Source organism: Dipodomys merriami, unplaced genomic scaffold (genome assembly GCF_024711535.1).
Source record: "Dipodomys merriami isolate MVZ:Mamm:240054 unplaced genomic scaffold, mDipMer1.0.p SCAF_2, whole genome shotgun sequence".
Classification (NCBI taxonomy): domain Eukaryota; kingdom Metazoa; phylum Chordata; class Mammalia; order Rodentia; family Heteromyidae; genus Dipodomys; species Dipodomys merriami.
Genome location: NW_027203381.1, coordinates 40,678,752 through 40,693,114, shown reverse-complemented (window position 1 = coordinate 40,693,114; position 14,363 = coordinate 40,678,752). Strand labels below are relative to the sequence as shown.

General features: G+C 43.4%; 1 protein-coding gene across 1 annotated transcript in view; it reads right to left on the bottom strand.

Annotated features, from left to right (window-relative positions):
• The window catches only part of Abhd3 (abhydrolase domain containing 3, phospholipase), a 51,023-nt gene extending 38,037 nt beyond the window's left edge, over positions 1–12,986 (bottom strand). The window contains exons 1-3 of the mRNA XM_070029455.1: positions 12,744–12,986; positions 12,044–12,207; positions 9,476–9,658 (exon numbers count right to left, since the gene is read on the bottom strand). Of these exons, the coding sequence (XP_069885556.1) occupies positions 9,476–9,658; positions 12,044–12,207; positions 12,744–12,890 (494 nt within the window). The 5' untranslated portion in view covers positions 12,891–12,986. The remainder of the gene's footprint in view (positions 1–9,475; positions 9,659–12,043; positions 12,208–12,743) is intronic.
• Between the last annotated feature and the right edge of the window lie 1,377 nt (positions 12,987–14,363).

The following is a 14,363-nucleotide window of genomic DNA, read 5'->3' as shown; positions in this document are numbered from 1 at the left end:
GCAAGTTCAAGGTCAGACTGGGCTAGGTAGTGAGATTCTATCTCAAAACAAGTGTCTTGGGGTTTTGCACATATCAAATAAGATAATCTACTTACAGTATATACTATGGAATCTATGACAGTAAATTACCTTTTTAATACTAGGGGTTGAACCTAGGAAAGGTACTATATCACTTCACACAAGTAATAAGTTAATATTTAATAAAATACTTATTAATTCATTCACTCATTCATCTATTTGTGCTGGTTCTGGGGTTTTGAACTAAGGACTTGGGTGCTGTCTCTTAACTGTTTTGCTCAAGCTGGTATTCTACCATTTGAGACACATCTTTACTTCTGGCTTTTTGCTGGTTAACTGGAGATCACATGGTCTTTTCTTCCTAGACTGGCTTTGAACTGGGATCCTTGGATGTCAGTCTCCTGACTAGCTAGGAACACAGGCATAAGCCACCAGTTCCAGGCTGAAGCAGTCAATTTTTTAGGCATAACATTTCAAAACAAGTGGCCATGAGAAAAAAAATACAAAAAATCCTTGAGAAATTGAAAACCTTACATCTTTCAATAGCAGGCTTGGTAGTAGAGCCCTATAATTCCAGCACTTGGGAGGCTAAGGCAGGAGTACCCAGTCCAATCTGGGCTAAATAGCAAGACTCTATGTCAAAAGAACAAAAAAGCAACCAAAAAAATCTTTCATGTTGGGAGCATGGCTCAGGTGATAGAGCATTTGCTTAGCAAGTGCAAAGCTCTAGGTTCAAATTCTAATACCACCACCAAAAAAAGAAATAATCTTTCAGGCTGGGAATGTGTCTTAGTGGTAGAGTGCTTGCCTGGCATTCATGAATCCCTGGGTTCGATTCCATAGCACCACATACTCAGAAGCCGAAAGTGGTGCTGTGGCTCAAGTGGTAGAATGTGCTAGCCTTGAGCAAAAAGAAGCTGAGGGACAGTGCCCAGGCCCTGAGTTCAAGCCCCAGGACTGGCAAAATACTCATACTCATAATCTTTAAAAGTGTGATCTCTTACCATTGCCAAAACTACCCTCTTCATTCCATTATCTCTGATTCCAGAATTTACTTAGCTGCTTTCTGCTGTTCACATACTCACTTGTGTGAATTCTAGTCCGGCTCTCTAATATTTTTCCATAGATTATATTAACTACCCAGTGTAACTAGCTGAGGGCGCCACATTCAGAGTGTTCATAGCTAACAGCAATATCACAAGTCACTGCTGGAAACTGAAACGGGAAGATACACGTATTACAGGATGATGCAGATTCCAGCAGCCACTTACTTACCTTGGCAAGGCATTTCCTTCCTGGATCACCCATTTCCTGACCAGGCCCACTGGTATCTCTAGACATTCTTAGAGAGATTTCTTCTTGGCAATAGGTCCTAAACAGTAAGTACTTTGTTTTGAACTCACCAGACTAGAATAGTGAAGCTCTTCCTTAAAATGGACACTGGCCCTAATTTACTCCTGCAGATTTCAGAGCTAATAGTTTTAAATGTTTGTCATTTATCCAGGTACCAGTTGATATATATATATATATATATATATATATATATATATATATATATGTATTATATATTATATAATATATTATACACTATTATATAGTATATAATATATATTATACATACAATCCTCAAAGTCCTTCGAGGTATAAGATATTGTTACAGATGAAAAACTGAAGTGCAGAAAGATTGAATAATTTGTTCCTGGCTATAGAGGTAATACATGTGATCTGAGATGAGGAAGACCTGATTTAAAAATCTATTTATCCAATTTACTGTTCTTCCCTGTTATGATAATAACAAGTCTCTTTTTTCCAATGAAGATGGGGATTCTGAGCACAGAGTATTCCATATAGGCATGCCAACTCTGATAATAAGAGTGCTGGCCTGAAAGTTGTGAATTTGGGTATCATTCTACAGCAGAGTATCTATGTATGAATTTTCTAGAGCATGAGGTCATTTGTCAGGTCCACCATATCTTTACCCAGAACATCATTAAATAATCTCTACTGTTTTTATTGTACATACTTTAATCTAGCTAGTCTCATAAACAATCACTTTACAGACTTATTCCTCAATATTTAAAAGCCAAATTATGTTGGGCACTGGTGGCTCACCTCTGTAATCCTAGCTATTCGGGAGGCTTAAATCTAAGAATCACAGTTCAAAGTCAGCCTGGGTAAGAAAAGCAATTAACTGCCTGGAAACTGGAAGTGAAGCTGTGGCTCAAAGTGGTAGAGTGCTAACCTTGAGTAAAAAAGCTCAGGGACAATGCCCAGGCCCTGAGTTCAAGCCCCATGACTGACAAAAAAAAAAAAACAGAACAAAACAAAAAAAAATTATTTTAAGAACAAAAGTGAATAACAGAGACAAAAATATCTGAATGTCAATTTAAAGGAATTTCTTACCTAAGATAGAGCTTAAAATGTGGAGGAAAGGGGTCAGAACTTTTTTTTTTTTTGGTCAGTCATGGAGCTTGAACTCAGGGCCTGGACATTATCTCTGAGTCTCTTTGTGCTCAAGGCTAGTGCTCCACCACGTTAGCCACAGCTCCACTTCCAGTTTTCTGGTGGCTAATTGGAGATATGAGTCTCACAGACTTTCTTGCCCATGCTGGCTATGAACCTCAATCTTCAGATCTCAGTCTGCTGAATAACTAGGATTACAGGCATGAGCCACCAGCATCTGGCCTTTTTTTTTTTTTTTTTGCATTGGGGTTTGAATTTAAGGCCTAATGTTTTCTAGGCCAGTGCTCTAACATTTGAGCCATGCCTCCAAATCCAACTCTTTTTTGTTGGTTGTAGGACTTGAACTCGACCTGGGCACTGTCCCTCAGTTCTTCAACTCAAGGCTAGTGCTCTACCACTTAGATCCACAGCACCACTTCCAGTTTTCTGGTGGTTAATTGGAGATGAGTCTCTTGGACTTCCCTACCTGGGCTGGCTTTGAACAGCGATCCTCAGATCTCAGCCTCCTGAGTAGCTGGGATTACAGGCCTGAGCCACCAGTGCTGGGCTCCAGTCCAATTTTTATTCCACTCTATCATTTTCCTTAGTGTGGACCTCATTCATCCCTCCTTCCTCAGGGAGAATCTGTAGATGACCTCTCAATCCACCTCATATAACACAGGAAAAACTAATCTTCATAGAAAATCCATAGTATACATGGGTGCTACGTCCTCTTAAAACAAGCAAGCAAACAAACAAGAAAACCTTCCATTAAAAAACAACAACAACAAAGGGCTGGGAAAGTGGCTCAGTAGTAAAGTGTTTGCCTTGCATGCATGAGGCCCCAGGTCTGATTCCTCAGCACCACATAAGTAGAAAAAGTGGGAAATGGTGCTGTTGCTCAAGTGGTAGGGCACTAGCCTTGAGCTGAAGAGCTGAGGGACAGCATCCAGGCTGCGTTCAAGCCCCACGACCAGCAAAACAAAACAAAAAACAAAATAAAAACAAAAACAAAAAAACTCTCCTAGGCCCAAATGCCAAACTCAAAAGCAAAGAAACATTTAAAGCAGTCAAATTGTAACCAACTTAAAATCATCTCCTACTTTGAGTCTTTCTCAAAAATATAAAGAATGGACAATGACATCCTGGTTATCAATAAGAAGGCCCTGAAATAAACAAAACACCTTGATCTTGTCAAATGATACTGAAAAAACAGTGCTCTCTAGTTTTGAAAATGTGACAAGAGGGGCTGGAAAGGTGGCTCAGTGGTAGAGTGCTTGCCTTGCATGCATGAGGCCCTGGGTTCGATTCCTCAGCACCACATACACAGAAAAAGCTGGAAGTAGGTGCTATGGCTCAAGTGGTAGAGAGCTAGCCTTGAGCTGAAGAGCTCAGAACAGTGCCCAGGCCCAGAGTTCAAGCTCCACGACCAGCAAAAAAAAAAAGGAAAAAAAATGTGACGAGAGTAAGACATTTTTTCGAAATGCAAGTCTGTAATGTTGAAAAATATCTCAACTAATTCTCCAAAGGCTATCCTGTTTCTAAACTTTCTCTGTCAAATTTATCAACTTGTCACGGGCTCCGGAGGCCATCTTACTTAACCACAAGATGTGGAACTATCCTTTTTTCCTTTTTGTGGCTCTGGGGCCATTGTCATTTTGCCTTTTCTGTCACTTGCAGCCATTCCTGGTCTTTTCTAATATATACTTCACTACTTCTGCTGTAGTCACTGTAACTGGACTGTATGCACCTTGGGAATATAGGTCCTGATGTTGTACAGTACCAAAATACTTAATGACTGTCCTAGATTCCAATGAGCTTGTTATTATATAATTCTGGATGGGTCACTCTTTTTTAACACTAGCTGGGGACAGAACATAATGGCAGATGAATTTAAAAGGTCAAGGTAAAAGATGGTTCAGGTACTTGGCATAATTATTGCTTTTTTCTTCTACTTATGTGGTGCTGAGGCATCGAACCCAGGGCCTCATGCATGCAAGGCAAGCACTCTACCACTGAGCCACCTTCCCAGTCCACTTTTCTTGTTTATTGTAGTTTTTGTATTAGAGATGAAGACAAAAATTTAAGGAGATAGGATATCATTCAGGTATGTAAAAAAAAGAACCTATTAGGCTATATGTGATGGATGGAGTCCTATTTTGGGTGTCTCTTTCTGTTACTCAGGCTGGGTCACGAACTCCTGATCTCAGTTTCTTTTTCTTTTCTTTTTTCTTTTTTTTTTGGGGGGGGGGGGTCCAGTCGTGGGGCCTGAACTCTGGACCTGGGCGCTGTCCCTCAGCTCTTCAGCTCAAGGCTAGCGCTCTACCACTTGAGCCACAGCGCCACTTCCGGCTTTTTTTTTTTGCTTATGTGGTGCTGAGGAATCGAACCCAGGGCCTCAGGCATGCAAGGCAAGCACTCTACCACTGAGCCAACTTCCCAGCCCTTTCTTTTCTTTTTTTATGTGGCACAAAAAAAACTTTCGTGCTCAAGGTTAGTGCTCTACTTTTTCTTTCTTTCTTTTATTTTTCTTTTGTTGGTCATGGGGCTTGAACTCAGGGTATGGGCGCTGTCCCTTGAGCTCTTTTGCTCAAGGCTAGCATCTACCACTTGAGCTACATCTCCATATCACTCTACTTCTTCAGCCACAGCTCTACTTCCAGCTTTTTGGTGGTTAATTGGAGGCAAGAGTCTTACAGATTTTCCTGCTCAGGCTGAATTGGAACTGTGATCCTCAAATATCAGCCTCTTGAGTAGCTAGTAATACAAGTGTGAGCTACCAATGGCTGGCCTGGAGGGTTTCCTTTTAAACATACTTCTGGCCGCCCTTTCTTACTTTACTCACACTCTAGAAAGAAATGATTTAATTGATTAATACATTTGGAAACATTTTTCTGGCTCCACAATCTTCTCTCTTAGAAGTAGGTCTAGCCAAGAGAGAATATTCTGACATCATCTCCCAGTGAAGACAGTCCATGTAGGCAGGCTAAATATCCCCACGTACTTGTACTTACCTTTGACTTACTTCACAACACCTTTGTTCCTAATTATCTTTTACAACTTTCAGCTTAGTTACCATCTTATTAATAATTAATTTTGAATTCGTACACCTTAAAAGAAAAAATATTGTGGTTCTGTTTCCTTGTCTATGGAAAAGAAATGCTTAATGCCTACAATAAACCCTTATGTATCTATTTGCTGGGAGTTAGATTTGTTCTACTGTCTAAATCATCTCACCAGGAAAGTATCAACCATTCCCTGATGACCTGACAACATTCATGACCCAATTTTAAAGAAGGTAATAATAACTAGGACCAGATGAGCAGATAGTTATAGGAATGTTGATACTGTCTATGAAACTTGCTATTGTAACAGATAGGATAACAATACTTATGCATTCCTACAAAGACAATTAGGTATAGGCTTACATCTCTTCTAACTTACAAAAACAATGGCTGTACTCTGATCAAAGAATAGAAGATAAGAGAAGGAAGACAAATATTTTCTAATAACTCACTTCATCCAGGCACTAAATCCTCTGAAGTGAGAAAACTGTGATGGCAGAACTCAACTGCTCAGGATCACTTCATAGGTAGTAATTCCAACATGTGAATCTGGACCTGACTCCAAAGCCCATGTACATTCCACCACATTACAAAACCTTTCACAAGCCTTGATTCCTGCCAGACCACCTGCCATAGTATTCATGACTTAGATCTTTTTTTTTTTTTTTGCCTTCTTACAATTCAACCCAGCCTTAAGCCAGACTTCTAGGTCTATTTTTCACTTCAGTTGTCTTTGAAACAACCTGTGCTCTCTCCTTCGTAAGTTTTCTAGCTCTTTCTATCAAAGAATCTATTTCCCTTCTCTCTCTCTCTGTTTTGCTATGATGACGATGATGATTATGTCTATCCTGGGGCTTGAATTCAGGGCCTGGGCACAGTCCTTGAGCCTTTTTGCGGAAGGCTAACACTCTACCACTTGAGCCATAACTCCACTTCCAGCTTTTTGATGGGAAATTGGAGATAAGAATCTCACAAACTTTCCTGCCTGGACTGTTTTTGTTTTTGTTTTTAGTCGGTCATGGGGCCCAAACTCTGGGCCTGGGAGCTGTCCCTCAGCTCTTCAGCTCAAGGCTAGCGCTTTACCACTTGAGCCACAGTGCCACTTTCGGCTTTTTTCTTATGTGGTGCTGAGGAATTGAACCCAGGGCCTCATGCATGCAAGGCAAGCACTCTACCACTGAGCCACCTCCTCAGCCACCACCCACTCCTGCTCCCCAGACTGTTTTTGAATCTCAATCCTCATTTCTCTGCTTCCTGAGTAGCTAGGATAACGGGCATGAGCCTCTGGCACCAGACTTATTTCCCTTTTCTTCCACTGTGGAATGACCATCTGACTTGCTTTGACCAGTAGAAGTCTATAGAAACAACACTGTGAGAGTTCTTAGTTTGGGCCCCAAGAAACTTGGCAGCTTCTGATTTTTTTTTAAACTTAAACCTTTAAGTAGTTGTACAAAGGAGTTGTATTCAACAAAGCAGTTTATGAATACTACATCTTGATTAGTGTCACCCCCTTTCTGCTTTTGCACTCTTGGAACCTCTGCCACAAAATGAACTCAGCTTGAGTGCGATGGTGAGTTAAGACATCACTCAGAGCTAAAAAGAATTGTCTCAGCCAAGTTTCCCCAACCTAAGCCAGTAGCTATACTGGCAGCTGACCACAAATGATCCCTGTCAAGACTCAAAGTCCCATCCAGCTGAGTAGGCTCAGCCCTAATTGCCAACCCACACAATTGTGAGCAGAGTGTGATGTGGTTGTTGTTAGCTTTTTTAAAAAATTAACTTACATTAGTTATACAGAGGAGGATTTCACTGTTATATTTCCATGCATGTCTGCAATATATCCCAACATATTTAATATATGTGTGCAACATATGTTAAGCCACTAAGTTGGGGTGGTTTGTTGTACAGCAAAAGCTAACTAATACAGCCTCTCTGACCTAGATTCAGAGTCCTAGTAGCTACAAATAATAGGGGCTAGGTCTAAAGGCCACTGACAAGTTTACTGACAATGGCTTATTCATACATTGTGCTTCTTGCAAGGCCAGTCTGATTCAATGCTAGAACTCCTTAAACCCAAACAGAGTAGGTCTCCAAGCTGCTGACAATGAACTGATCCAGCCTCTCCCTCCTTCTCAAACTCCTTATATCTTAATGGGAACCTTCTCTATATTCTGTGTCCTCAATAAAAATTTCTGAATCGATAGAAGAAAGATTATTTTAACCTACAGGGAAGCTAAAAATATTCCAACTACTTTGAAGCATAGTATAATGATGGCCTTTGGGAATAAGATTTGGCAAATTTTGCAAGTGAAGGACAGAAGCCACACACATTGGCAACCTCAGGACTTCAGAAACTTAGTCTTCAAGTTTCAACGAGATTTGTTCTTATTTGTTTTGTTGTTGTTGTTGTTTTGGTTCTGGAGCTCAAACTTAGTGCCACTATACTACAGCTACAGCCCCTCAACACCATGAGAGTTCTTGTTTTTAAAAGCAGATCTAGAATTAGCAATTCAAATATGTACAAAAGGCTTTGTTTATTTTTTGCCAGTCCTGAGGCTTGAACTCAGGGCCTGGGTACTGTCCCTGAGCTTATTTTGCTCAAGGCTAACACTCTACCCCTTGAGCCACAGTGCCACTTCCAGCCTTTTCTATTTATGTGGCACTAAGGAAAGAAACAGGTCTTCATGAGTGGTAGGCAAGCACTCTACCACTAAGCCACATTCCCAGTCCACAAAAGGCTTGATGAACTGAAATTTCTGAGCATGACTAAGTTTTAGTACAAAACTCAAAACAAGCTTCATATCTAACTGGATGGTGTTCAAACATAGAGTAATGGTAAATTCTTGCTACTGCTTAGCATATCTCTGGAACACCATAATTCTGGGATATCCTATCATAGTTTCCCAGAGAATGTCACTTTATGGACAGAATAGGCATCATCTGGAAGAGTTAATTGTTAAAACTAAATTCACTATGCATTCCCCTCTGTATATCAAAATGTTTTTATTGCTGAGGGCTGGTGGCTCAAGCCTGTAACCCTAGCAGGTTTGAAGTCACCCCGGGCAGAACAGTCAGTGAGAATCTTAACTCTAATTAGCCAGAAAAAGCCAGAAATGGAGATAGAGCTCAAGTGGTAGAGCACCAACTCTGAGATCATTAGATCTCATCAGATTTTTACATAAATGAGGGTTTCAAGTTTAACAAAGATATAAAGCTAAAGACAAGTAATAATGTTCCATTATGATAATAATCATCAACTAAAAATGACTAAAGCACAGAAAAAAAGCAGTACCTCTTACAATGACCCTAATTTAAGATTCTAAAGTGGAACTCGAAACTTAAAGCTGCTAAATCGCTTGGAAAAATTTAATTGTACCCGGTGACCAAGTTGAATAATGATGCAGTGGCATCAACTTGACACTAGCTATGTGCACCTGCAAAATCAGGTGGATCACTTTTAGAAGGTGATAAGGATGACCTACAAGCTGATTCTGAATATTTTCACAGTTGGAATGGGAGCCAGGAACACAAGATTAGCAAATGCAAGTCACAAATACAGCATGTGACAGGAAAGCTACTGAGGTATACTCTCTCAGGAATAATTTCTGTTCTCTAACATTCTCTCTAGTGGAGCCTACTGTTTCTCAGACCTGGGGGGGGGGTGCTCTAGGGCAGGCACTCTATCAATTCTCCAAGTGATTCTAATTTCATTTACTCATTCAACCTAAGCTTTCCGAGTACCAACTCTGCTAAGTGTCATTTCTTTGTGTGACGATTCAGTTACATACCATTCTGAAAGATAGGGGGGAAAAAAGCTAAGCAAAGGAAAAAACCATAATGTAAGGGATTGCTTAACCCATATTATATGCATTTCTGAAACACACATCTAGATATATTATTTCACTTAGTAAGAGTTAAATGAAAAATGGAAAAAGATCTTTCACTTGTACCTGTATCCTAATTCTTCACTGAGATGGATCATATGAAGGATATATGATTCCTTGCTTGTTCCAGTGAGGCCAGGCAACAGCAAGATAGTTGGTCTGGTGCTGGCATCCGTATAAAGGGTACTGTTATCATTATCAAACCAGTCCAGTGAAATCTGCCCTCCATCTTCAGTTTTAATAAGTTCACTGGAAGAAACAATTCAATAGGCATTACTTATTAAGTGTTGCAAGTTCTGTCTTAATTTTATTTTATTTTATTTTATTTTATTTTATTTTGTCGGTCGTGGGGCTTGAACTCTGGGCCTGGGTGCTGTCCCTCAGCTCTTCAGCTCAAGGCGAGCACTCTACCATTTGAGCCACAGTGCCACTTCCAGTTTTCTGGTGGTTTATTGGAGATAGGAATCTCACAGTCTCTCCTGCCGGGGCTGGCTTTGAACCGTGATCCTCTGATCTCAGCCTCCTGAGTAGCTAGGATTACAGGCGTGAGCCACCAGCGCCCGGCGTCTGTCTTAATTTTAGTGTTTAATTCTAGAAATATATAACACCATTTAGTCATCTCAAAATAATTTTCTTTTTTTTTTGGGGTCCAGTCGTGGGGCCTGAACTCTGGGCCTGGGCACTGTCCCTCAGTTCTTCAGCTCAAAGCTAGTGCTCTACCCCTTGAGCCACAGCACCACTTCCGGCTTTTTTCTTTTTGCTTATGTGGTGCTGAGGAATCGAACCCAGGGCCTCAGGCATGCAAGGCAAGCACTCTACCACTGAGCCACCTTCCCAGCATTCAGTACCACACACAACTATACACTTTTTTTTTCTTTTTCTTTTTGTCGGTCATGGGGCTTGAACTCTGGGCTTGGGCGCTGTCCCTCAGCTTGTCAGCTCAAGGAGAGTACTCTACTGTTTGAGCCACAGTACCACTTCCGGTTTTCTAGTGGTTTATTGGAGATAAAAGAGTCTAACGAACTTTCCTGCTCGGGCTGGCTTTGAACCGCAATCTCAGATGTCAGCCTCCTGAGTAGCTAGGATTACAGTGTGAGCCACTGGCGCCCAGCTATACCACTTTTTTTTCTTTGTGTGTGTTGGTCCTGGGTTTGAACCTGGGCTTGGGCACTGGTCCTTGAGCTTTTTTGCTCAAAGCTAGCCCTTTACCACTGGAGCCACACCTCCAATTCTAGCTTTTGGAAGGCTAATTGGATGTAAGAATCTCACAGAATTTTCAGCTGGCTTTGAACTATGATCTTCAGATCTCAGACTACTGAGTAGCTAGGATTAGAGATATGAGCCACTGGCTCCTAATGACTTATTTTATTACAAAGATGTTATAAAAATTAGTACCATAACAACTATCCAGCAGAGCCAGTAAATGGTAGTATATAAAAATAAACTTCAAAGCACTTCAGTATTTGCATTGAAGGTGTGACTTAGTTGCCTATCATATGCAAGGCTCTGGGTTCTAGCCCCAGTACCGGAGGGGGGGGTGAGGGGGGGAGAGCAGCAATTCAAATATTTACCTCAATCATCTCAACATTACCCTAAAATATCTAGCACTTAACCCCTACTTGATTTGACTAAGGTCACTCAGTAACAAGAAATTATGAATAAGAAAAATGATGATCTGGGCTGAATGTCAGTGGCTTACATCTGTAATCCTAGCTACTCATTAAGGCTGAGTTCAAAGTCTGCCGGGGGAAGATTGTCTGTGAGACTCTTATCACTAGCTAACTACCAAAAAGCTGGAAGTGGAGCTATGACTTAAATGGTAGAATGTCAGCCCTCAGTAAAAAAAAAGAAAGAAAAAAAAAGCTAAGGGACAATACCCATACCCTGAGTCCATAATACAGGCATCCAAATTTGAAAAACAAAAACAAAACAACCCCCCCCCACCAAAACCTGATCTGATCATTGCTCTAGCTCTTTTGACTCAAAAGTGCAATTTCCCCCATTGAGTATAGGACAATATTTGTTTCTCCAATTATACTTCTCACACCATACCCAGGAGCTTAATCGACTTTTCTCAAACACTGCAAGTTTTCGGCAACAAAAGAAACTCCAAAAGCACTCAATGACTCAGGAAAATGAACAACAGGCACCATTTATATCTCCTGCTATAACATATTCCAGACGATCTCTCTAACACCAAGGACCTTATCATCAGGAACCCATTTGCTGCTCAATATGAAGCCCTAAAAATCAGTAATGTTTGACATTTTTCTCACCCCCTACCCTAATACCTGCTATGCATCAACAACTTAGTGCATATCAACGAAAGGGTCTTGTTCTTCACGGACAGATGCACAACGAATTGGAAAACAGTAACTCCAGGCATTTCTCTCATTCTAGAAATAGCCATATATACATTGGGGTAGAGGGATAGAAAAGGGGAAGTTAATACCCGAATATTTTCCTGCAGCTGGGATGGAGGCGGGGAGAGGGGCATCTCTCCCACGTCCCTTCCTCTTTCTGTTCTGCTACAGACTTACTAAACCACAGGTTCTCATAACCACAGAACTCGGGAGTGAGTATGCTTTTGGAGATCGTTTGGAAGGAAACGATTGAAAATGGACATTTGCTTACTTCCTGTAGTGCACCGGAGGCTTGGAGGTGATGAAAGGTCTGAGCAGCGTCTGTCCTCGACTCTCCCAGCACCAGACGGTCGGGTAATACGTTTCGGTCAGCACGGGGCAGTGGTCCTGGAGGAAGCGGCTGAAACTCTCGCCTCCCGTGACTAACTGGGGTTTCTGAAGGGGAAAATCGAGTATTTCACGAAGGGTGTCGAACCAAGTTTCTTTCCGCCTTAAACCAGCACGGTTACACCAGCGCTGACTTGCCCCCCCATCCCCCCCCCCCACACACACTTCCCAAACCCCGCTGGTGTGCGCGATCCCACCGATGACATCTCCTGGAAGAACTGATGAGAAGAATGGACATCACAACAGTCTTTTCCATCGTGGTTTAACCCCCCCCACACACACACCACCGGGGGGGAGCGGGGAGAAGCACGCTCCAAAGCGCTTCAGCCAGCATGCTGGGCAGCCCTGCCGGGCAGCGCCAACCCGTGGAGATCGGCAAAGTCCCCTCTGCGGTGCGATGACCCGGGACCCCCTTTTCCTTCCCCCTCCCCCTCGGCAGACGGTCAGCGGTCTCCGGCTCTCCCTGGCGCGCCCTCGGGGCTCCCTCCGACGCCGACCTCTCGGCTCGCCCCGGGGACCGCCACCGTCCGGGGCCGGGGTGCCCGGGCCCTGCGCCTCGGCGCCCGCGCCGCTCCCCGGCTCACCTTGGCAATGCTGCTCAGGTAGTAACAGGCATAGGCGACGCTGAAGCCGAGGATCAGGGATAAGCCCACTCCAGAGCCGAAGAAGCCAACCCGCACTTGGTGCTCCAGGTAGAGCGAGAGCTCCTGGGACAGCATCCGCAGGTCCATGGCTCAGCGCTGCCCGGCCCCGGAGCGCCGAGGACGGACACCAGCCGGGGCGGCGCGCGCTCACCCTCGACTGGAGCGTCTCCTGCCGGGCGGAGCGCCGCGTCCGCAACCCCGCGCCGCTGAGGAGAGCGCCCGGGGAGGAGGCGTGGCCGGGGCCGCCCCCGCCGCCGGCTCCGCCCCGGCCTTCCGGAGCCGCCCTCGCCCTCAGCCACTCAGGAAGCTCCGGAGCGCGCGGGCCTCGCCCGGCGGGCGGACCACGGCCCGGGTGGGTGGGTGGGTGGGTGGGTGGGTGGGTGGGGGCGGCCCTGCCTGGGTCCCAATCCGCAGGGATTGGCCCCTAGAGTGGGCCTCGGGAAACACACCTGGCGGTGCGGGTCTAGGTGCGCGGCCCGCACCTGCCACAGTGACCTTGACCTTGATCGTTCCTGCCTCGGGTCTCGGTGAACTAGGGGTGGGCCGGTGGACTCTGGTGGAAGAGAAATGGGCCTCAGATTCCAGAATTTGGGGCGGGGGGTGGAAATGGGGTAGGTGAACCGACTACCTAGTGAGTCCTGCATCTCCCCTCCTCCCCAACCCAAGAGGAAAATATGAGCGTCCTATACACCTCGACTAGCAAGGATCGCCATACTCGACCCTGAATCCCTGTGCCAGTCTTCTTGATAGCTGACCTAGTCATTCTGAAAATAAAGCAAGGTCAAGAATAGGAAATAGGAGTCAATAGTGTTAAAACCCTATAGGTGGTTCATTAGTGTTTTCAAGGTAGAGAGAACCTATGGAAATTAATACCAATTACCTAGTATACCGACAGGAAATCGTTCATGAAACAGACTGTCTTAGATTTATTTATGGAAACATGAGAAAAGTCACAGGCATCTGTAAAGGTTAAAAGATTTGACAATGTGTTGCCCTGAACTCCTCCTCTCAAAGGTAATAAGGGTGGAAAGACTTAAACAGACCAAATAGTGAAGGTAAGAGTCTGTCCAGATAGGCGCTGGGGGCTCATGCCTGTAATCCTAGTTACTCTGGAGTCTGAGAGCTGAAAGTTCGAAGCCAGCTAGGGCAGGAAAGTCTGTGAGATTCTTATCTCCAATTAACCACTAGAAAACTCAAAGTGGCATACTGTGTCGCAAAGTAGTAGAATACTAGTAGGCCTGAGCAAAACAGCTCAGGGACATCATCTAAGCCCTGAGTTCAAGCCCCACCCACGACTGACAAAAAAACAAAAACAACAAATAAACAAAAGGAATCTGTCTATATTCTAAAGAATTATAGACACAATAATTACAGATACAAGGATTATGACTCCTTCCCAACACAACCAACTAAATCCTTTAAAGTGGAACTATGACGATCAATTTATAGATCAAGAAAATGAGAGCTCAGAGTTGCATTCACTCACTTAACCAGTTTGTTTTGGAGTGTTAGTACTAAGACTGAAAGGCCAATGATAAATAAGACAGACTTTGCAGTTAA